We start from the raw sequence: 25,378 nt of genomic DNA on the forward strand, positions 1-25,378 counted from the left end.
TTCTTAAATAAGCGATTCGTTTATTTTAGGAGAATAAGCGATCGTGCGATTCTGCTAACACAATCTCTTCGCGTAAATTTATCCGGCGATATGGATAATGCTGAAATGCATTGAAATGTCAATATAAAAAACAAAAATTGTAAACAAATATCAGCTGTTGGAAATATGATTTAAATTTGAAATTTAAAAGCAGATACTACAGCAAAAAAGTATTTAGCCGTTGTGAAATTTAAATTAAAATTAAATTAATATAACCTTGGTGTGTGGATTAATTGAATAATGGACTATTTCACGGAATCATTTACGTTTCAAAAGAAAATGTTTACGAAATTCTGATAAGCGTTTTATTGAAATATTTATGTAAGCTTTTTATGGGGGAAATAACTCCGTATATGGAATTTCGAGGGACATACGCGTACTTGTTACTTTGCGGTTTTTTTGCTCAAGATATGTTGATGTTTAATAATTGCAAAAAAAGTGAGTCCATTGTTTTAATTTATAGGATGTTATCAGCGTTCTGTGGGCCAAAGCTTTTTATTAAATGTTTCTTGCGTTTTGTTTTTAAGTTCACGAATTCCATCATAAATATCTGAAAATTAAATAATAAATAAAATATATTAAATAATATATGTGTAAATAGGTACATAATTATTTATTTTTTCACTGCTTCATGTGCAATTCGTTTATTTTTGGTGCAATTTCAAAAATTAAAAATTAACACAACACTTAAATTGTTAAAACAAAACACTTATGATATTTTTAAGCTTTATTTAAAATTGATTAAATAGTCAAACTTTTTGTTTTTTTATGTTTATAATCCTTTTTTATAATGGCCACTGAAGATGGTCTACGAAGTAGACTGAAATAATTATGTAATAAATGGTTTTTATTTTTTTCCTATTAACATTTAATTGTTAAATAACCAACCTTTAGCTTGGTAAAAAAAAATTTTTTTTGATATACAGGTCGCAATACAAAATTAATTATACAGTTTATTTAAAATTTATATTAACATCTTATATTATATGTACTAAGTAAAATAAAATAAGAATATTAAGTTTTTATTAATATTTAAGATATGGTTGCTAAAACGAATTTGTGGAAGAGTATTTGTGCAAGAAACAAAAATCGAATTTAATAAATGACAGTCGTTAAAAAAGATCTCATATGGAACTAACGAAGTATTTACTAATCAAGATTTTTATTAAAAACGTGAACGATCGACATCGAATTGGGAAATCCCGAAATGGGACTTAAAGAAATTTGGAAAGGCTATGATTCGCGTAAAGTTAATCGAATAAAAATACATTAATATAAAAATAATTGTTATAAAAAATTTTAGTACATAAAATTTGTTATATATTAGTCGCAGCACTAGTATAAAATTTAATGCTACAATATAATGTAAAAAAAAAATAAAAATATTTTAATTGATTATACAATTAAAAATAAAGTTTATGCTTTTTAAATATATATATAAATATATTTTATTAAATTCAATAGGAATTTTTGTTCAAATCATGCAACATTGAAAATATTACTAATTAAGTACTTATTAAATACTATTTTACTAGAATACCAGTTACACTTTTTATGTTCTAAAGAAATACAACAATGGTTATTGAAGAAGAGAAATAGAAAGCAGTCCAATTAGACAAATAAATCTATAACGAAAGTGTAAAATTTTCTTCAAGAAAAAATTTCTAATCCGTGCATTTAGTGCATATTTTTTAACTTGAAAGTATAACGAAATGATCTAATATATACTTAATAAACAATTTGTTATAAATATTCAGTTACCAACAAAATTTAATATATTTAAAATCCAAACAAGAAAAATAGCATTGTGAAAAATTATTTCAATTAATTCTGAAGGTTAGGGTGTTTACTCATCATTCAAAACAAATTAAGCAGGCGTATACAAAAAGTGAATTAAAATAAGCAGTTAAAATTAGAATAAATATTAAATAAAAATTTTTCGCATTTAAAAAAATTGTAGTACTATTCCCGATTTTACTTTTTATTCTTTTCTAATATACCAACATTAAAAAGAAGCGTGAAAAACGTCAAAAGTGGAGGAACCACAATTCGGGCAAATAGTGAAGTTACACAATTCTCATATAAATACACATCAGTGAGTTTCCAACCAACTAACCTTTATGAGTACCTTAATTTATTCAAAGTAGAAGTGCAATATATTTAATTCAATTGAAAATAAATAAAAAACATTTCAATAAAAAAATACATAATTCATTTACGCGTACATATATACATATATGTATATATTCTACTATATACATACTATACTATATATATAATGACACATATATATGTGCATATAACTGGAAATCAAATAATACATACTGTAAAATGATCATTATTCTAAAACGCTTCCCAACAAAATGTCTATATTATGTGTACTGAGATTCATGCATTATCCCATAGTATTCTGGGTTGCATATCATTGTATACAGTTGTTAACTTAGTGATGGCAACTCTTGGTTGACCACACAAAATTTATTTAAGTATAACAGCTTATTTAATAATTTTACATTATAAAGTGACGCAGTTTAAAAATATTAAAACATTAGAATTGCTGGATTGATTTAATTATCATTTATTTACCATCATTTATTTATTATTATTTATTACAAGGTAATATATGCGAAATAATAAAGTAAAACTTGAGAAAGCAATAGAAAATGTCAAAAATGTATTACTGTAACAAATTAGTTTTCACAATATAGTTCTTCATATTAAGTACTTTTTACTTATATTTTTGTACAGTTCTGTCTAGACTAGTAAAAAACGAATTATTTGTATATGTCTATCTTATTATGCATAAATGAAAAATTAAATTCTTCACAAAATGTTATATTGCGATAAAATAAAAAAAATTTCAATTATTTATTTATTTATATTGAAATTCTTAAATAAATATGTAGGTTTTAATTTGATTCATATTCTAAATATGAATATTTTTTGTATTATTAGGAAAACATTCATATTTGTGTAATATATTAAATATGTTTACGGGAAAATTACAAATTAAAGTTTGTGAAGCAAGTGGTTTGCGCCCAACAGACTTTCAAAAACGGCATAATTTAACATTTGGAAAATTAGCTGATGATCAATTAATTGATCCATATGTCTCCATAGATGTGGATGACAGTCATTTTGGTAAGTAGTGCAAATGTTTTCATATGAATTTTTCACTTACTAAAATTACGATTTCACTTTTTAGATCGATCAACAACACGTCCAAAAACTTTCGATCCCGTTTGGAATGAACAATTTGTACATGATGTCACTAATGCAAAAAATATAAATTTAACAGTTTTTCATGATGCGGCGCTACCACCGGATGACTTTGTTGCTAATTGTATAATACCATTTGAAGACATTATGCAAAACGAAACTGGAATGCCAGATTTATGGGTAGACATAACATTTACTTAAAAAATATATGTTCCTATCTTTAACTAATATTATTTCAGATTAATTTGGAACCACAAGGAAAAATACATGTTGTAATTGAATTAAAAAATCGAAATGGTTTGTTTATCAAAAGTTTTTGAATGTCTCAATAATTACATTTAAAACGTATGTACTTTACATTTAGATCAAACTAAGGCAATTGACGAAGTGGAGCATGCAATCACTGTTAACAAAGAGTTTAAGGAACGGGCTGGTTTTAATAGACGCCGTGGAGCAATGCGACGACGTGTGCATCAGGTGCATACATATATTTTTATTACCGTTTATATATATTTAATAAAATGTTAATGTTTTTTCCTCTTATTCGATTAGGTCAATGGTCACAAATTTATGGCCACATTTTTGCGTCAACCAACTTTTTGTTCACATTGTCGAGAATTTATTTGGTAAGATCAATGTATATATGTATAAACACATATATATATTTATTTATTTATTTATATATATATATATATATATATATATATATATATTTATATATATTTATATATAATATATATATTTATATATATATATATTTATATTTTAAAAAATAACTTTTCATTTTATGAATAAAAATCTCCTTATATATGCTTAATATGTTTATTTTATTATCATCATACTTAACTTAATCATGGAATTAATATTTATTTATGATAAAATATAGTATATATTTGGTTTTTTTTAGTATACGTTTATGTTTTGGTAATTTTATATATTTGAATATATTTTAAAATGGAATTGTTTTGTAGTTAACATATGTTTTAGCATTAATTTTATTACAGTAATATTTATATTTATTGCGTTTTAAAGGTTTAAATACTTTGGTTAATATTTGTTTAAATTTGGATTAATTATATTCAAATGTAAGGAGGTGATTGAGCTATTGTTATTCGCAACTACATAAATTTAAATGCATACATACTTTGAGTTTATATTATCATATTCGTAAAAACATTACATACATTTACTATATATACAAGCTACGGAAATTTTTTGCCTTTGCAGGGGAATTGGTAAACAAGGCTATCAGTGTCAAGGTATGTGTATTATACAGTAAATGCTTCATAAATCCCCTAAAACCATAAAAAATTATTTGTCGAAAGGTCTATATATTAATATTGCATAGTGTTAGACTACGTTCTATAATGTTTTTATTAAAGTTATGAAATTAATCATTTATTATAATGTTAATGTGTTGTTTGTTATTCATTTTATTTCTATGCATTAAATTTGCTTTTTATTGCATTTACTTGTGAATTGTTTTTTATTTTTTATATATTGTATTACTATTAGAAAAGAAAATATTTTTCATTAGCACTTATACGTACTTTCCGCATCGATTATAAGTTAAAAAACTTTTGTATGCTATTAATGTGTATTTTAATCCAACATACCTATGTACATAAAGTAATTTCATTTGAAATAAATTAAATAAAATCTTAAAATTTTAATTTATTTACAGAAAGAACTTTTTTATCTACTATACATACTTATATTACAAATGAATTACATACTATATATTTATATATTTTATATTAGTATAAATAGTATATACAGTAATGTCCCCTCTAACGCGGTACCCTTAAAACGTGTTTTCATATCACGCGATTTCAATCCCCCGTATAACACTGGCATTCCCCTATATAACGTGGGGATTTGTACAGTTCATAATTAGCTTCGCGTACCTTTGCACGTGTGTATCAGGAGTATATAGGAATACCCATATAACGCGGTACTAACCTACCGCGTTATAGGGGGGATGTCTGTATATTTATTTTATATTAGTATATATATTTTATATTAGTATATATATTTTATATTAGTATACATATTATATATATATATATTATATTAGTATATAAATTATATATATATATTTTGTATTAGTATATATATTATATATATATATTTTATATTAGTATATATATTCTTCTTCTTAGACTGCCTACTCACTTTGAGTGTCAGCGGTCGCATTTATTGACAATAAGTTTTTTTGTTTTTTTTGTACATAATTTCAATTTAAATTTTTAACACTACAATTTTTCTTTAATAATACTTATAATTAATCATAACAGGTAACATTTAACTTTTAGCATTTAACTACATCATTTTAAATGAAACTAAACTACAATCTATACAGGATTCAAAAAGCATTTCACGATATGTTGTTTACTATCGCTGTGTAAAGTTCTCTCGACCGCGCAGAGTGTATCAGTTCGCCAATAGTTCGAAGTCTTGTTCAGGTTCAAGTTCCGTAACCATGAGAGTTATTTCCGCCCAACGCCTCTGCGACCTTCTATACGGTCTTGAAGTATAAGTTGCAATACTTCATTTTTGGGTGCACGTATTATGTGTCACAAGTACTTTCCTTTTTTTCATGGTTTTAAGCAGTTCTCTTTCTTGCTGCATTCTTCTGAACACTTCTACATTGGTAACTCTATCAGTCCAAGGTATTTTCAATAGATGGCGATAACACCACATTTCGAAAGCCTCTAATTTATTCATTGCAGTTGTTTTAAGAGTCCACGTTTCTACTTTATAAAGTAAGACTGACCATAGCTAACATTTCATATATCTCATTCTAAGCAGTAGACTAAATTCTGGATTGTTTAATATATTTTTGTACCGCATGAAACTACTTCTGGCCATTTCAATCTACATTTAATTTCTTGATCTGGGTCCCAAATTTCATTCAAGGAACATCCCAGATACTTAAATGTTGAAACACGCTCAATATTCTAATTATCAATTACAATTCTCACAGTGGGGTCATGCTTTGCTTCCTCCTGACTACCATAAATTTTGTCTTTTTTATGTTTATATTTAAGTCATACATTTTGCTTTTTTCACGTAAAGATGTTATGAGCTCCTGTAAGTCATGAATATTGTCCGCTATTATCGTGGTATCATCAACGTATCTTATATTATAAATATATTGGCCGTTTATCTTGATACCTTTGTCGTTACAGTTTTGAAAAGCCTCGTCAAATATTCTTTCTGCATATATATTAAATAGAAGTGGTGATAGTATACACCACTGTCTCACATTTCTTTTTATTGGTATTTGGTCTGTTATTGCGTCACCAAAACGGACGCTTGCCGTCTGATTTCAATACAGATTTTAAATACACTGAATATCTTTCTCGTCAATGTCAATACTTCTGAGTATTTCAATTAGTTTTTGATGTTTTACTTTATCAAATGCTTTCTCGTAGTCTATGAAGCACATATAAACATCTTTTTTCACATCTTTGCAGTTTTGAACCAGAACTTGCAGGCAGAATATAGCTTCTCGTGTTTCCATAGCATCTCTAAATCTCCAAATTGTGTACAACCCATTACCGTTTCACATTTTTTGTATATCCTTGCGTGTAGTATTTTAAGAAATAATTTGAGACTGTGGTTCATTAGGCTTATTAACCGTAACTCATCACATTTTCTGGCATTTTTCCTTTTGGATATCGCTATTAACGTCGATTGCAGCCAGTCATCTGGGTATATACCAGTGTTGTATATATTATTGAGTATCTTTTCTAAATATTCGATACTTTCATCTTCAAGCAATTTTATTATTTACGCAGGGAGATTATCGGGTACAGCAGCTTTATTATTTTTTAAAGATTTTATTTAAGATCTTTAAGATCTCTGATTTGTTTATCTTTGGTTCAGACATACTTGTTAAATTTCTTATATTATGTATTGGTTCTCTTGTGCTATCAGAAAACAGCTGTTCAATATATTTGTTCTACATAAGTGAAAGTTCAGGCGCTGAGCTTATTTTTCTGTTTTGCTTGTCTATCATGTATGAAGCATGATATTGCTTCTTGCTTCTTTGAGTTTTTTACAGGGTTCAGAAAAACACTGTGCTGTGCACAAAAATGCAAAACACCACGCACAAATGTTGTGCGATTCTAAAATTTCACACCACAAATGTGGTGTGCGAAAATTTTTGTGCACATCTTAAGTGCACATCTTGTGTGCACAAACGAAACGCACATTTCACACGAGTGTGGTGGAGTGAAATAAAACTCGCACACGCATTCGGTGTTTGTGCCGAAGTTATTTCGCACAGCACATTGTGTGTGCGGCAGCCAGCTTGCTCTCGCACACAACGTGTGCAGAAAAGAATACGAGGAGCACATTTTGTGTGCAGACTCGAAAATAAAAATGCACCCAAATGTGCGGAGACGAAATGTCTACTGCACATTTGTGTGAAATGATGATTTAAAAGCGCACAATATTATGACAAATATCGCAGCAAAATAGTACGGAAAACTGATTTGTATTAATTTTGGTCTTAATGCGAAATATTTTATTGAAGAAATAATTTTGTATTTATATTTTAATTTTGAATTTATTATTAGATTTACATTTATTGCTTATATTGCTTATTTTTTTAAGGTTTATTAATTTAAAATATGGGAATAAAGTTAATTTCACAATGTACTTGAAAACTTTGTTATATTCAATAGGTACATGAATTTAATAGAGAAAGAGTATTTGTTTCGAAATGTTATAAGTAAAGAGGATCGGTTCTACGGATCGTACTTTGAAAAAATTAAATATATCAATTTTGGACTACTTCATAAAATTTTATTTAATAGTAAGTTGTACACTAAGATTCGTTAGTAAGGTTATAAAAAGCAAATTAAATATTTTTTACAACAACATAAATTAATTTTGTTATTAGATTTCACTTAATTTTTTATCTTTAATTACAGTTTAAATTTTACAAAGTTATTGAAATAATTTAATAATTTAATATTTTAATTTCTTATTAAAAAATATATAATTTTTATTACATATTTTTTGAAATAAATTTTCATTTAATCTTATTAATAACATTGCTGAAATAATTTTTTCACTTAAATTATATCTCTGCTTACTTAGCACAGTAGAAAGGGCGCTAAAATCCTGCTACCTGTTCAAGAAAATATTTTCTTAATCTTTCGCGTTTTTTAATGAATGTTAGATACTCTACCTAAGTGAATACATATTTCTGGAGAAGAAAAATACCTATTTGTGGCCCTCCCGTATTATCTTTTTTAAACTGTTGCAAAATTTATTAAACAAATACACCAATACCAATACCTGCTACCTGTTCAAAAAAAATATTTTCCTAATCTTTCATATTTTTTGGGCATAAAAAAATCTTCCTAAAATATGTTTTTATTTTTTTTAAACTGGTGCAAAACTTTCCAAACAAATACTTTAAGTTCACTTACTATATTTGCATTTAAAAATGCTCAAAGTAATATACAAAAAACTAATATTTTAAGTTAAAATACAAATAAGGTTAAGACAGTTATAATTTTTAGTTTACATTAATTAACAAAAATAATTATTTTAAATATTTGTTAATTTATGCAATTTTTAACATAAATTACGATCCCAACGAACGCAAATATCAATTTTTTCAAAATTTGCAACAAAATAATATTTTCTATTTCAAACAAAATTGTGAAGTTCCTGTAATTTTTTTCCACCCTTGGGTGCAAGCGCAAAATCGTACATTTGTGCACGTTTGTGCAACCGCACATTTGTGCACATTTGTGCACGTTTGTGCAGTCGCACATTTGTGCACATTTGTGCAAACGTAATATGAGCAGCACACTCGTGTGCAAAGAGAATTTTTTGTCGCACAGTGCGGTGCGAGCATAAAATTTTCTCGCACATCTGATTGTGCACATTTTTAAAAATCAGTCACACAGCACAAATGTGTGTGCACGAATCTGTGTGCACAATCATCGCTTTGTGCGATGTGAAATTTAAAATCGCACAACAAATTTGAGTGCGTGCATTTTTTTTCTTAACACCACAAATGTGCGTGTGCATATTTTAAAAATAATTTCCACTCGCACAGTGCAGTGTGCGATTTTGTGCACCACATTCCGAACTCTGGTTTTTTATGAACATTAAAATCGTCATCAGCTCTTTGGAGTTTTTCTGTCTCACAAAATTCGCAATTCAACCATGATATTTTAGCCTGCTGTATTTTAGTTTTTATAATACAATGTAAGCGATTGTAGTCTTGCCGGTTTTTATTCCTAAACCTTCTTCTTTGATTCATTAGATCAAATATTTCTTCAGTTATTCACGGGTTTTTGGGTTTATATTTCTGTAGACCCAATTTTTCTTTGGTAACCTCTTTTATCGTCATGACTGCTTGATTCCAACTAGTGTTTGTGTGTTGGACATCAGATTCATTACCTTGTGCAATTTGTACACATCTATTAACTTCCGATGATAATTCGTTTCTTATGTTTTCATCTTTAAGATTTTCTAGATTCAATCTATTAAATACATTATTCTTCTGATTTTTGCAAGCTTTATTCTTATATGAGCAAGTATTAAATTATGGTCAGTATTTACATCCGCTCCTGGATATATACTTATCGTTGTAATGGACGTATTAAAACGCTGATTGACTAAAATGTAATCTGTCTGATTTCTAATTATCTGAGCCGAGTTGTCTTGGGGAGACTTCTAAGTATACAATCTTCGTGCAGATAGACAGTACCATTTGTTCATAATTTTACACTTTGTTTCTTGACCAGACGGTCTCCGCGATCATTTCTATTACCAAGACCATATGGCCCTACTATATTTTCTGTTTTCTGATTGCCAACTTTTGAATTAAAATCTCCCATAATAATAGCGGTTGGTGCGTAAACTTGAATTACATTTAGATTAATTGGTTTAGTTTTAAATTTAAGTAATATTATTCTGTCAGAGTACGGTACAAATTCAGTAGCTGAGTTAATCATTCTTTTCGAAATTATTATTCTCACGCCTTTTCTATGCAGTTGAGTGTTATTTCCCGAATAAAAAATCTTATATTCGTTTGATATTAATTGGCCAGAATCAGGCCACCAAGTTTCGCTTATTCCTAAAATGTCTATTTCCATACGTTTCATTTCGGCCTGTTTACCTGTTTTGTATAAACTGCGCACATTCCATGTCCCAATCTTAAGTTTATGATTTGTTTTACCTCCGGGGATTTTTAGCACCCTCGTATTGCCGGGGACTGAAGGTCGTGGTTCTATGTTGTTTCTCATTTTATTTATATTCTTTTTGAAATGCGATATTTCTAAGGATATATATAGTTCGGTGGTTTCCCGGTGCCTTCCGAAAGGTTTACGTTTTCCATTCGTGTTTCAGCCGCCCTTAACATAGGGATCAAACGCTGTTTGTAGCCGCTCATTCTGAGGTCAGACGCTACTAATGATTGGTTTGTCAAAAAGGTTTTCCTTTCGCTACCTGTGTGGTTCGCGAGAGGTATTTCATTTCCCTCTTACCATCCATTTTTGAGAGACATTCCCCTATCCGCCACCCGGGGACGCGCCATCTAGTGATATCAGGCTCCCCTAAAGGAGTGTACATATTATATACTACTGAAACTTATTATACCATCTTATATATATAATTACAAGAATATAAACAAATAAATGAGAATCAGATTAAATTATTTAAACTTAATTGGTAAATAATTAAACTTCATTAAAATTTTTTATATATATATATATAATATCAAGAGTTTCTGTACCTCACTTTCAAATATTTCATTGATATGCAATTACATATAGTTTAAGTAAAATGTTAAATAAAAAGGAATTTTAGAAAGACATATAATGCCAACACAAAACGGACCACTCCTAATAAAAATAAATATTTCTTAAAATTTTTTTTGCAAACCTCAAAGATATACTCCATGCAGAGATTATTATCAACATCTCTAGCAAAATATTTTAGTCATTCGATACTTTAAGTAGACGGTAAAAGATTCAATTCTTTATAAATTTTTGTATTTATTGTTATTTAGACAAGCTTTAAAGAAATCATATATCCTTTTCCTACACTTTTCTTATATTTTTTTCAATACTATAACACAGGAAAACATCTTTATAATGTTTGTCTACATTATTCTTCAACAATTTTTACATTACACAAAGAATATTGTATAATTTCAGTGCACAATTATTAGAGCTAAACAAAGTTTGAAGAGTATTCAAAACAAAAATTTATCTTGTTCCGAGATCTGAAAATAAAACAAAACAGACTTAAAATTTTTCATTTTAGCAATAACTATTCCGTTACCTATGTATGTCGAATAATATTTTTTTTATTATACTTATATAATCCTATTTAAAGAACTAGTGATTTACTGAAACAACAAGTTAATAACAAATAAATAATGGTGAGGAAAAAGTAGTTGATATCTTAGACGAAATATCAAGCACAGATATCACATTGTTTTTAGCAGTAAACATTGTAAATCATTTCGAATTTTAAGGCCAATAATTACAAAAATTATGTACGGATTATATCTTTTTATAGTTATTTAATGAACATATTTATAAGAATATAGAACAATAAATATGAATTATAAAAACTTTAAGAGATTTTAAATCGTTAGATTAAATCGTATCATACAAATATAAAATTTTAATTGAAAAATGCGAGTCACTATTTATATTTTGAGCCTTAGCATCTGACGTTTCCATACGAAAGTTTGACATTATTAAACATAACCTACCTTAGACTTTTTGTTAAAAGATCGTTATTTTTGTTATTTATAGTGATTTGTAAATTAACGAAATTCGTGAAGGTCTTCCAAAATCAGTTGTTTAGTTGTTGTGTCAGAAAACATTGATGCCGTGCAAAAACTGATGTTGTATGATTGCCATGCGACATATTGTGAAATTGAGGGAACCCAAGGCATTAATTCCACCAGCATATATAAAATATTGCACGATCATTTAGCCGTGAGAAAGGTTTGTTCTCGTTGGATCCCCATCCCCAATCATTTGACAAAATCTCAAAAAGATGCTCGCGTCGATTGGTGGGGTGCACACAAATGCTCAAGAAGTACAATGGCGTTGCTTCAAAAGAAGTATTTAATATTTTAACAGGTGACGTAGCATAGATACGAGTAACTGCGTACGAGCCGGGACGTAAACAGCAGTCGACTCCAACAAAAGTTTGTGCTCGAAATTCTTCGAAACAAATGGTCGCTTGTTTTATCGGGAAAACTGGTCATGTGGCAACTATACCATTACAGAAACGTACTCGTAAAACGGTCAATTTCGAATGGTATAGAACTATTTATTTACCAGAAGTCTTCAGTGAAACACGGAAAACAAACAAGCACCGTCGGATCATTCTCAATCTCCATCAAGGCAATGCGAGTGCTCACACATCTCATCTAACAATCTACTATTTGAACATTCAAAAAATCGAATTGATGGATCCGCCTGATTTACATACGGTCCTAATTTGGCACCCAATTACTTCTTTTTGTTCCCGACCGTTAGGAATAAATTGCGGGGACAACGATTCTTGTCGGCGGAAGAAGAAGTTGTTGCATTTAAAAACCATGTTTTAGAGGTGTCTGATGAAGATTGAAAAAATGCTTTGACAAATGATTCGAACACATGCAAAATTGTATTATTCAAAAAGGAGAATATTTCGAGGAACAATAAAGCAATTTTCAACAAGTTTTTTTTCATTATTTTTCATATTTTTTCATTATTAGGCTCAACATATATATAGTGACCCTCGTAAATCATGTTAAAATTTATTGTTCTTGTAAAACAAAAACATTTAACTGAGTAAAAATAAATAAGTTGTTCATAAATATTTTAACTATATGTACAAGGAGTTTCCATTAAAATAAAATTGTAATTGAAAATGCATTCGTAAACGGACCATAGAGTTGCTCTAGATTTCATACATTCTGGATTCACTCATTTTAAATGTATTTGTTTCATAGTATTTAAACGAATGTTATACAGAAAAGCATGAATATAAAACAACAGCTACTTGATAGTGTTACGGTGCAAAGAGTGAAACATGCACTACAAATATTCAAACATTCATTCCCTCGAATGAATGAATGCACTAGCTCATATACATAGAGCCGTTAATAGAAATATTTAACTAACAATTTGAATTTATAATATATAATATTGTTATGTATATGAATCGTAAAAAATCCGCAAATGAATACATTTCGAATTAGTGAATACCTTTACATAAAACGAATCAAGTGACTTGTAGGTTGAATTGATTACTGAAGATATTGGATACATAGTATAAGAATATGTATTGCAAATGAAATATATATTATATGTCATGTACATATTCTGAGGAATAATAAATTAAATTATTATTTAAATAAGCGATTTGTTGGAAAGTTTTATTTTTGAATTCACATTTTAAAATACTTTTGCATTGCATTTGATTACTAAACATTAACTAATATTTATATTTTATCTGTGCAAATTTAAATCTCATTTATATTTAAATCAATTTTGCTTTTTAACTGTTAATGTTACTAACTTTACTGTTTTTAAAATGTGTTTTATATATACATATAAATTTTGTGTTTAACTAACATATTAAACAGATGTATGTTTTCGGTATATGTATTCTTTAGTAAAGGATTTGTTTATTTTATAGAGTTGATGCTTTCAAATATAAATATTTTGGCACATTCTGACTAAATATAGTCATATAGACTAAATATAAATATGGAATTTAAAATGCATAGTAGTGGAATAATACTTTTAACAAAATAAAATATTATATACTTATATTACAATACATTGATTTTTAAATTTGTTTCATAGCTTTTTAAAAAATGTAATAAATTAATGTGTCAAAAAATATAATATTAGAAGCTGTTATACTCTATAAAATTTTATCTTGAAAATATTATTAATTTAGAATGCTGAAAATTAGATAACAATAATCAAATGATGATGTTCGCCGATATTTGTCGAATTGGCATGTAAAGAACTTTTGTATTTATTTAAATAAATGAAAATAAATGAAATAATTCGAATATTTTTTATTTAAATTTCAGTATGCACCTGCGTTGTACATAAACGATGTCACCGATCTGTAGTAACAAAATGTCCGGGTATGCGAGAAGAGGTAAATATTTTATATATTAAAAATAACCAGATGTATATTTCCTAATATTTCTTTAGCAAAACAAATTAGAAGTTGTTCCAGCTGGTCAACGTTTTAATGTGAATGTACCGCATCGATTTGTTGTGCATAATTACAAGAGGTTCACGTTTTGCGATCATTGTGGCTCATTGCTTTATGGTTTAATAAAACAGGGACTGCAGTGTGAAGTGTGTAGCATGAACGTGCATAAAAGATGTCAGAAAAATGTGGCTAATACTTGTGGTATTAATACAAAGCAAATGGCTGAAATACTAAGCTCTTTAGGAATTTCACCAGATAAACAGGCTCAGCCACGGCGATCAAAGGTTAGTGGTATATATGAAGTGAAAAAACACAAATACATTATTAGATTATAAAAAATAAATATATCTAGTACTTAAATCAACCTGGAGGGGAGGATAATTACAGTGTTAGTGATCGCAGTGATCAAAGTGAAGGTAGCTCTTCAACACGGAGTTCTATGCTATCTGAAATGACAAAATCGAGTTATACTCCATCGGTAGGAGGCAGCAGTAGTAGTGGTTCACAATACTTTGACTCACGGTCAGGAAAAACTGCATTGCAAGATTTTAATTTTATAAAAGTTCTTGGAAAGGGTTCATTTGGCAAAGTAATGCTTGCCGAAAAAAAAGGCAGTGACGAAATATACGCTATAAAAGTATTGAAAAAGGATGCTATTATACAGGACGATGATGTCGATTGCACAATGACTGAAAAACGAATATTAGCTTTAGCAGCAAATCATCCATTCTTAACGGCATTACATTCCTGTTTTCAGACACCAGTAAGTTAAATTTATTATTGATTTTAATATTTATTAAAAATATTGTATACATATGCATGGTTCTTTAACTTTTATAATATATTACAGGATCGTTTGTTCTTTGTTATGGAATATGTCAACGGTGGAGATTTAATGTTTCAAATTCAAAAGGCACGTCGTTTTGAAGCCTCCCGTGCTGCATTTTATGCTGCAGAAGTGACGTTGGCTTTACAGTTTTTACACTCACATGGTGTTATATATCGCGATTTAAAATTGGATAATATTTTGTTAGACCAAGAGGGTCATTGCAAATTGGCAGATTTTGGCATGTGCAAGGTAATATAAACAAAGCATGAACTATATTAAAATATTATACTTAATCTATTTATGTAGGAGAATATTGCCAATGGTGTTTTAACAACAACTTTTTGTGGAACACCTGATTACATCGCACCAGAAATATTAAAAGAACAAGAATATGGAGCTTCTGTTGATTGGTGGGCGTTAGGTGTACTAATGTATGAAATGATGGCTGGGCAACCACCCTTTGAGGCTGATAATGAAGATGAACTATTTGAATCGATAATGCATGATGACGTGTTATATCCAGTTTGGTTATCAAGAGAAGCTGTCTCCATATTAAAAGGTTCATAAAATTGCTGATTTACTTTTGAATATATTTACAATACTTAAAATAAAAGTTTAATTTGTATCATTATTGAAGGATATTCAGTATTTTATAGTGTTAATTTTCTTTCTTAGGATTTTTGACTAAAGATCCGGAAAAACGTCTCGGTTGCTCAGGAGATGAAAACGAAATCCGAAGACATCCATTTTTCGGAAAATTGGATTGGGAAGAATTAGAAAAGCGCAATATAAAACCTCCATTCCGACCAAAAATGGTGAGATTTTGAATATTTATAAGTGAATGATATTAGCTTAAGACTAAATGCTGTATTCTTTTTTTAGAAAAATCCACGTGACGCGAATAATTTTGATACCGAGTTTACTAAAGAGGAACCTATTCTTACACCCGTCTCAAATGATATTATTCGTTGTATAAATCAAGATGAGTTTGCAGGATTTTCATTTGTTAATCCAAAATTTGGACCAGAACGGAAGGTATATTAATTAGAATTGGATGCCTGAAAAAAATTGAATTTGAATTACACAATAATTCTATAATCACAACTAATACGAAACAGATATTCTGATATCCCATTTTGTTGTGACCATGCAGAAAAGAATGTAAGTATACGCATTAATTTAAAAATTAAACTCAACATACCCGATTTAAGCGTTTTGGGAAAATGTAAAATTTTACGTTGTATGTAGTTTGTTAGTAATATTTAAAACAATTCATATTGCAAATTTACAACCAAAATTGTGTTTTATGTAAAAGAGCATTTTTAGGGACTTAAATAGATAATTAAAGCAGAAATTTTTAAAATAATTAAAAGTACCAAATTGAAGTATTTTTATGTATATTTTAAAATTTTTTTTGTTTATTGCTATTATCAGTTGAAAAATTTAAATGAGAAAAACTACAAAAAACTATATGAAAGTTGACAAACTGAAAAAAATTCTTGCAATTTATTGATGTTAACGAAATAAGCGTGCAATACAGTATTTAATAAAAAAAAACCGTATTAATAAAAGAAAGAAATATGTATTTAATTGAATCACTTTTACTACATGTAGGAAATATTATTTAAGATAAATGTAATGTTAGTTTAGCTAATTATGTATGTTATTGTATTTTTTGTTCGTACAATTTGTTACAATACTTATTTCAATCTGCGCGCTAATATTTATTGTTATTGTTATATTTACCACTTCAAAATTATACTTTTTCAATTTTTTTTTCAAAAATTTGGACTTTTTAATATTAAACGTAAACTTACGGGCACGTAAATTATTAAACATAATATTACATAATACACAATAAAAAATTAATTACAAGCTCAAGTTCCTAGTAAAACTTTATATTACAATATAACAGATTGAAAAGTGAAAAATAGTTCTTTGTCTTTTTTAATGCAATATACATAGAATAATACATGTACGTATTATAGATTCACCTTCATAAGTTTCGAATTAGCTTACATAATTATTTTTTGTAGATTAGGATTTGTTGAATATGTAGTAATACCTACATCTAGTCATATACATTTTTTATAACTTATATGCATTTTCTTACAAAGAAATTTTACTATAATTTTCTTTATCGTTCATTGTTGCTATACAATTCTAACAGCAAAGTTAGTGTAAACGATCTTTCTATAAATTCATTTAAAGAAATATAAATGGTTCTTAAAAATGGTTATTTTTTTACAGAATTTGAAAATAACGGGAAAATAACATATATATTTCCGCAAATGAGTTGGTTAATCGATAATACAAATTTTTGTCCTGTTTTATGTTTCAGTTTATTCGTAACGTGGTAGGTAAATGCATAAGATAGGGTTTTAGGGTTATCAAATCCGAACATATGCATAATCCAATCACACATAATCCATTCACATTAATTCTAAATTGTAATAGGAAAGTTTAGAGTGACCAAATATATTCAAGTATTAATACTGCATTATGTATTCCAAAATATAAATTGAGTATCAATTTAAAAGTTTCTTTTGTCATTTTTCAAAGTTTAAATAAATAAAAGCGCACATAAATGAAAGTTAAAGGAACTAATTTGTTTTGTACTTTTTTATTACATAAATACTTTTTATGTAACTTATATAAAACTTTTTTATGTATTTTTTAGAATTATATTTTAATATGATAAAAATTATTTTCGTCACTACGAAAAACAAATCACTAAATGAATGTTTAAGTTCCCATCTATATAAATAATCCTTACTATAGATTGTAATACCTATACTAAATTATATATATTTTAAGTTTGTTAATCGGTATATTTAAAAAAGTATTCCGCAAAAATATGCGTACAGTATATAAAGTACCCTTAATTAGTTATTAAGATTTTAATTTCTACATAACAAATAAAATTTGTTAATATAATACAGATAAAACAAGGAAATCTAAAATATAAATTAAAAAAGTTGGCCGATTTAAGATATAATAATTAATAGTATATGCTAATAATTTTCCATATGTTATAATGGACGTTTGTATTAAAATAAGCTGTTACATATAATTGAAATTTATACATTTTGTTGTGTGAATAATTTAAAAATATTTATAATATGTTTTAATAACTATTAAAAGTACAGAAAGATAGCTACATAAGTATATCCTCAATTATAAAAGCATATGATAAAATGGTAAAACATTTTAACAGTATATGTTTTAACTTATTTGATACAGAATGTATTTGCAATTCCATTATACTATTAAAAATGGTAGCCCACCAAAGATTAATAAAATGATTTTATTTTTAATTTTATATTTTTTTAATTATATGTGTTAACATATGAATATAATTTTTGACATATTTATGATGATTTCTTTATAGAATTTAAATGTTTCGCTTCTCCCTCCCCAATCAAATCTTTAAACAAACTTACTATATTTCAATTATAAAACTATAAAAAATAAACAATTTTATCCATCTTATTAGATGAAACAAATATTGTATAAAAGAGATAGTCAAAAACAAATCTAAAAAAAATTAAAATAGTACACAAATTCACAATATATGGATTAAAGAAATTAGAAATAATATTACAAAATATTATTGAAAGTATTAGTTTAAAAATATTAAAAAGAAAACAATATGTGTATAACAGTTGTACTAAAATAATAATTATTTGTAAAAAAAAAAATGAAGTTTTTAATAAGTAACCACCGAAATACTAAATCCAGATCTTTATTGTTTTGATGTTATTTATTTAAGACTCGTGAACAAATTCAGATAATAGACATACTTGGAATTTAGTAAATATATTAATTAAGAACTTATGGGCATTGTGGTTTACGATTATTAAACTTATAATCTTGATATAAACAACGTTATAAATATATTTTATACAGTTGTGTAGTTTTTATTAAAAGGAGAAAACTATTTTGCAACACTTCACAAATGTTTTAAATTATCAGGTTTTTTTATACTTAATTAAAAATAAATAAAAACATTAAAAGGTTGCAGCAAAACTAATAAAACGAAAATCGATATATATTATTAAATAAAAAATATTTTAATGTTTCGTAAGAATATATCTAAAGCATTTTTAATACAACAAAATGTTCGTAATATGAAAACATTGGGCGTTAAAATTAAAAAAAGCAGCAAAATGTACTCAATACAGAAATTTAAGTTTTAATAAAACATAATTAAATAATTTTTAAAAAACTGTTACAAAATAAATAATTTTTTGAATATAAAATTAATACATAAATATATAAATATTAATACATAAATGTTTATATACTTTAATCAGAACAATGAAAGTAAATGAATATATACTTGCAGATGATTATATGTAACATAAGTTTTACTGTTTTGTTTTTAATGAGTACTCAATTTAACTAAAATTTAATATGAATATTAATATTTTGTTTAGTTTTAAAAAAGTCATATTACAAAAATTAAAATAATAAACCAAAGTAAATTTAATGTTTAAAACTGATATATGTAGTCCTATTCAGTATATATATTAGTTTCTAATTTTTGCTATGTATGTAGTGTCATTTTGTTTCTATTACATTGAACACGTTGAAATAATTATAAAAATATAGTAGATAAAATATGAATATATAAATTGTATTTATAAAATAAAAAATATAATTAAAAACAAAAACATTGATGTTACCTTTAAAAATCGTAAGTGAAAAATTTAAAGATATTGTAATATAAAAAATTTTAAAAATTAAGCAGTTAAGAAACAATATACATAAAATATGCAACACTACAAAAAAAAATCAAAAACAAAAAAAAAATTAATTGTGAACGGTAAAAATTAATAAAAAAAAAATAATTCACAGTTTAAATTAATATATTTTACTTTGGAGCTTATATTTTTCCAAGGGATTAGTTTTATTTAAGGCTCCTGAATCATTATCTTTTGTATATACATGTTTACTGTGAAATGGCAAGCTCTATTGTTTATAATATATAAATAATATTTTGTCGTTCGTCCACCCTTAAATACAACTTATTTATTTTATTAAGTTGTATTTTAAATACAACTTAATGTAATTAAGTTAATTAATTAAATTTTTTGATTCGTGAGCATGAATCATAGTTTAACTTGACCATGATATAGACCAGGGGTGTCCAGATCAGATGCAATCGCAGGCCAATACAAGTCACGATACAGATTGGATGGCCGCAGAAACAAATACATACGTTCATAGTTGTTTTCGTGCTACCAAATCGCACTGTGTAAATGTAAGTATGAATACCAAATTTCGGTCTGCAAACATGTATGCGGTAAAAGTACACCTTGTTTCAAAGTGTATAGCAAAGCGCATACTTGGTCTGTATACTTGCATTTCATTAACCACACAAACAGCTTTTGTACTTTTTAATTTACTTAGAAATAAAGCAAGAAAAACTAGACCAAAAATGTAGAATGCAACTTTTAAGGTTCTTAAAATGGATTTTAAGATCGCTTACTGAAAGTAGCTAACATTACTTTTAGTGAGAAATATCACTTTTAACCATTGCATAAACACCTTAAAAGCAGTTTAAGGTTTGAATTGTTAGTTGTTAACAGTCAATAGGTACAAATAATTTGAATTTACACTGCAAACTACAAAGTCTGTCCTATTTATAAAGAACTGAAGCACAGGTTAGCTCTGCAGAAAGAAGCGTTGGGTAATCCTACAAGAAGCAACCCCATCAAATTAGTTGAAGTACCCCAACCTTTAACTTCTAAGCCTGTTACACCAGGTGTTTCATATGCTAATGTCGTTAAATCTGACAAGCAACAAGCCCATCCAGTTCAAAGTAAAAGTTTAGAAATTATGATCTCCACTCTCACCCAGAGCTTAACTCAGTTCATGTCAATCATGCAAACTACTCTTAACGAGATAGTTAAAATGCAAAGCCAATTAATGCAAATGTTTTTGTCTAATAAATGAGTACTTTAAAATTTTGTACATGGAATGCAAATGGCTTAAGCCAACATAAACTTGAACTCACAAACTTCATGACCCGAGAAAGTGTGGATGTAATGCTTTGCTCAGAAACACATCTAACCAGGGTTTGAATTGCTGTTGCTAATTGCATTGCTTGGATAATTGCTAACGCATTGCATATGAAAATGAAATAAAAATATGCATTAGCAACAGCAAAAAACGTAAACTGGTTTCATTTTGATTGCTTGCTAATAGTCAATTTTACATTTTTGACTATTATGCATTTGGAATATATGCAACTTGCTTGCTTATGCGTTAGCTGCTTGTGTTTTGCTATTAGCAAATGTATATGGATTTCTTCTTTTTGTTTTTGTTTTAAGGGAATGTGTACGCATTATTTCTTTGTTGGTGCATTGAATATAGTTGTGCAAAATTGTAAGTAATGTGTGTGCGTACAATTTGTATGCAATTAATATTATTTTATCTGTAAATAGATTATGCCTAAATTTATGTTTTTTTTAATTATTAAATTTATGATATATATGATATATATGATATATATGATATTAATTATTAATTATTAATTTATATATATATATATATATATATATATGTTTATATTTGTGGGAAAATTTTAAATAATATGTAAAACATATTATATACAAAGTTGCCGTTATTCTAAAGTGTTTCATTTTAATCGGTGTATCATGGCTCCGCGACTTAATAAATTCGCAATTCTTCAACATTTTAATATAAATAGTGATAGCGATTTAGCAGTTTGTAAAATTTGCAAACATTCGTTGAAGAGGGACAGAATATTTAATTTAAGAACACATTTAAAAAATATGCACCAGTTAAATATAAATAAAAATGAAGATTCCAGCTCAAGTAGTAGTGCAATAGTTGTGAAAAAATCATTCCGAAAACAAACAATTAAAATCGAAATGAGCAAAAAAGAGTTATTTCGCTATTCCATTTAATGTCCTTAATTCGGAAAATATGAGAAAGATTATTGACCCTATTTGTCGTGGCTTAGAAGAAAAATTTAATAAAAAATTTGTATTGAAAAGCATCTCCAACGAGCTGTACGAAGAAGTCGAACTGCTAAATCGCTATCACTATTTATATTAAAATGTTGAAGAATTGCGAATTTATTAAGTCATGATACACCGATTAAAATGAAACACTTTAGAATAACGGCAACTTTGTATATAATATGTTCTACATATTACTTAAAATTTTCCCACAAATATAAACATATATATATATATATATATATACATATATATAATAATTAATAATTAATATCAAATTTTTCATTATATTCAATAGGGATTTATAATTAAAAAAAAATAAATTTAGCATAATCTTATTTACAGATAAATATATTAATTAGCATACAAATTATACGCACACACATTACTTACAATTTTGCACAACTATATTCAATGCACCAACAAAGAAATAATGCGTACACATTCCCTTAAAACAAAAACAAAAAGAAGAAATCCATATACATTTGCTAATAGCAAAACACAAGCAGCTAACGCATAAGCAAGCAAGTTGCATATATTCCAAATGCATAATAGTCAAAAATGTAAAATTGACTATTAGCAAGCAATCAAAATGAAACCAGTTTACGTTTTTTGCTGTTGCTAATGCATATTTTTATTTCATTTTCATATGCAATGCGTTAGCAATTAGTCGTTTGACAAAAATCGACTGGTTAATATTTATGCATTAGTCAAAATATGGTTGCTTTTGCTAATTTTCAGCAAGCAATTCAAACCCTGCATCTAACAAACAAAAATTTCTTTTCTATTCCTGGTTATTTGTTTTATAAAACCATGGCAAAGTACATGGTGGTACATGTATTTTGATACGAAGGCGTCTAAAACACAATTTTCTAGGTACATATGCTCATAATTATATGTAAGCCACATTAATACACCTTAAGCACAAAGGAAAAAATTTAATTGTATCGGCAGTTTACTGCCCCCCTCGCTTCAACATTACTGAGACCCAATTTAAGGATTACTTCTTAACTCTAGGTGAGATTTCTTGCGGCGGAAGACTACAACGCCAAGCACACGTATTGGGGTTCACGAATCTGTAATCCACAGATTCGTGAATTGTGGAAAACAGCTCCACAATTCCATTCTAATTAGGGAAAATGCACTAGACGTAATCTCTCCTGGGCAGCCAACATATTGGCCTGCTGATAACAATAAAATATCAGACCTAATAGACTTCGCCGTGACCAAAGGCATAAGCAGAAATTCTATCTCAACATACACAAGCTGCGATTTGTCTTCTGACCATTCTCCAGTTACATTTTGCTTACTTGATGATCTGTAGTTATATGACTGTTCCTATAGCCTTACAAATCCTAGAACAAACTGGTTGAAATATAAAAAGTACATTAATTCACACATACACACAAATTACAAGATAAAGTGTAAGTCTCATATTGAGGACGCAATCTCGGTTTTAAACTCCTTGACGTTCAAAACCTAATACCCTTCCATCAGTTTGGTTTTAGGGAAAAATATAGAACTATTGAGCAAGTGATATAACGAATGAAATAAGACACGCATTTGAGCTCAGAGAAAATTGTTCCGTGGTATTCCTCGACGTTAAACAAGTATTTGATAAAATATGGCATAATGGGCTCATATATAAGATACGCTGTTCATTATCTGCAAATTTCCACTCAATTTTAGAATCGTGTCTGCATAATAGAAGCTTTAAAGTTAAATGTAAATCATATACTTTTAATAATTTCCAAATAGAAGCTGGTGTTGTACAAGGAAGTGTTCTTGGCCCTATCTTGTATGTATTTCACATATCTGATATCCCAATAAATAGCTCAGTCGTCAACACAACGTTTGCTGATGATAAGGCAATTTTATGCCGAAACAGAAACGTTGTGCTAGCTTCAAACTAACTTCCATCTCAATTATTTCGGGTGGAGAAATGACTGTCAAAATGGCGAATTAAAATTAATGAACGAAAATGTAGACACGTCACATTTACCTTAAATCGGAGTACGTCTCCAACAATTTTATTAAATAACATTCCCATACCACAAACAGATAATATAACGTACTTAGGCATTCACCTAGACAGACGAATAACTTAGCGCGAACATATTGAAGCTAAAAAAATTCAGATGAAGCTCCAAGCCTCTAAGTTGCATTGGCTCATTAATAACAGATCTTTCCTGTGTCTAGAGTATAAAATATTCTTGTATAACAGCATCATAAAACCAATATGGACTTATGGTATCCAGCTATTTGGTAATGCTAGTGCTAGTCTACAAATTCCCCTTTTTAAAGCTGAATTTGACAATATAAGCAAAAAATACAATAAAAGGCTGACAGAGCATGTTAATCTCTTAGCAAGAAATCTCGCACTTCTATCCATTATTTCCCGCCTACAAAGAGCTGATCGTCCAGCCATTAATTAATATTCAATAGCTTGAAGCAAAAACCGCACCTTTCTTTTAAGTAATCTGATAAAGTTGATCTGCTTTCTTAATAAACCACCTAACTTTTACTCCAATGAAATTTAACCCATTGATCTAAGTGAGGTTCGTGATATAAGGTTTACTTATTTTATTTTATTTTATATTATGTATAGGAAAAATTAAAATTTGTAATATTATATAATTAGTTATAAGATTGTACAACTTATTGTTAGTCTCATTCTAAGAGAAGATGCAATAAATAAATGTATGTTTTAATAAAAAACAAAAAAGAAAGGACACAATTTATGAAATAGTTCACCAAGAAATGAAAATCGGTGGCTGGTAGAGAAATGTACAGCAAATAAAAAACAAAAGTCGCAGGCATTAAAAAGACAACTCTTTGAAATAAAAAAAAATAAAAAAATAATTGTAGTGATAACAGTTACATGGAATACCATCGCTTGATGTGCGAAATACTTGACGCAAGGCCATCATCAGTTCTTGAATATAGCGGGTACGATACTCTAGACATTGAGAGTAGCGTTGAACACGTGAATGATAATTCATGATACAAATAAATATTTTGTTACTGAACTTTAATTTTGCTAATTGCAGGCGAATAGAAATAGAAATATTTAAATGAC

The 25,378-nt window shown here is 27.7% G+C and overlaps 1 protein-coding gene across 2 annotated transcripts; it reads left to right on the forward strand.

The window, feature by feature from the left end:
* The first annotated feature begins 1,960 nt into the window (after window positions 1–1,960).
* On the forward strand, window positions 1,961–16,654 carry LOC119679328 (protein kinase C). Of its 2 annotated transcripts, XM_038091615.1 has the most exons (14): window positions 1,961–2,134; window positions 2,995–3,180; window positions 3,245–3,438; window positions 3,498–3,555; window positions 3,623–3,735; window positions 3,811–3,884; window positions 4,486–4,517; window positions 14,348–14,418; window positions 14,475–14,762; window positions 14,831–15,241; window positions 15,329–15,556; window positions 15,614–15,866; window positions 15,983–16,122; window positions 16,190–16,654. In XM_038091615.1, exons 2-14 carry the CDS (start codon window positions 3,027–3,029, stop codon window positions 16,349–16,351), a joined length of 2,178 nt encoding a protein of 725 aa, XP_037947543.1. In that variant the 5' UTR covers window positions 1,961–2,134; window positions 2,995–3,026; the 3' UTR covers window positions 16,352–16,654. The 2 variants fall into 2 exon arrangements, with proteins under 2 accessions (XP_037947543.1, XP_037947544.1); XM_038091616.1 differs by lacking the exons at window positions 1,961–2,134; window positions 2,995–3,180; window positions 4,486–4,517 and having other exon boundaries at window positions 3,407–3,438.
* Window positions 16,655–25,378: the final 8,724 nt, after the last annotated feature.

This window comes from Teleopsis dalmanni, chromosome 2, assembly GCF_002237135.1.
Source record: "Teleopsis dalmanni isolate 2A chromosome 2, ASM223713v2, whole genome shotgun sequence".
NCBI lineage: Eukaryota > Metazoa > Arthropoda > Insecta > Diptera > Diopsidae > Teleopsis > Teleopsis dalmanni.

What these genes read in the sequence shown, in the direction of transcription:
- LOC119679328 (XM_038091615.1), top strand. Translation starts at nt 3,027, where the DNA reads ATGTTTACGGGAAAATTACAAATTAAAGTTTGTGAAGCAAGTGGTTTG. An exon ending in CTGGAATGCCAGATTTATGG is followed by an intron (nt 3,439 to 3,497) that starts GTAGACATAACA and finishes ATATTATTTCAG; the next exon opens with ATTAATTTGGAACCACAAGG. An exon ending in CTCAGCCACGGCGATCAAAG is followed by an intron (nt 14,763 to 14,830) that starts GTTAGTGGTATA and finishes AAATATATCTAG; the next exon opens with TACTTAAATCAACCTGGAGG.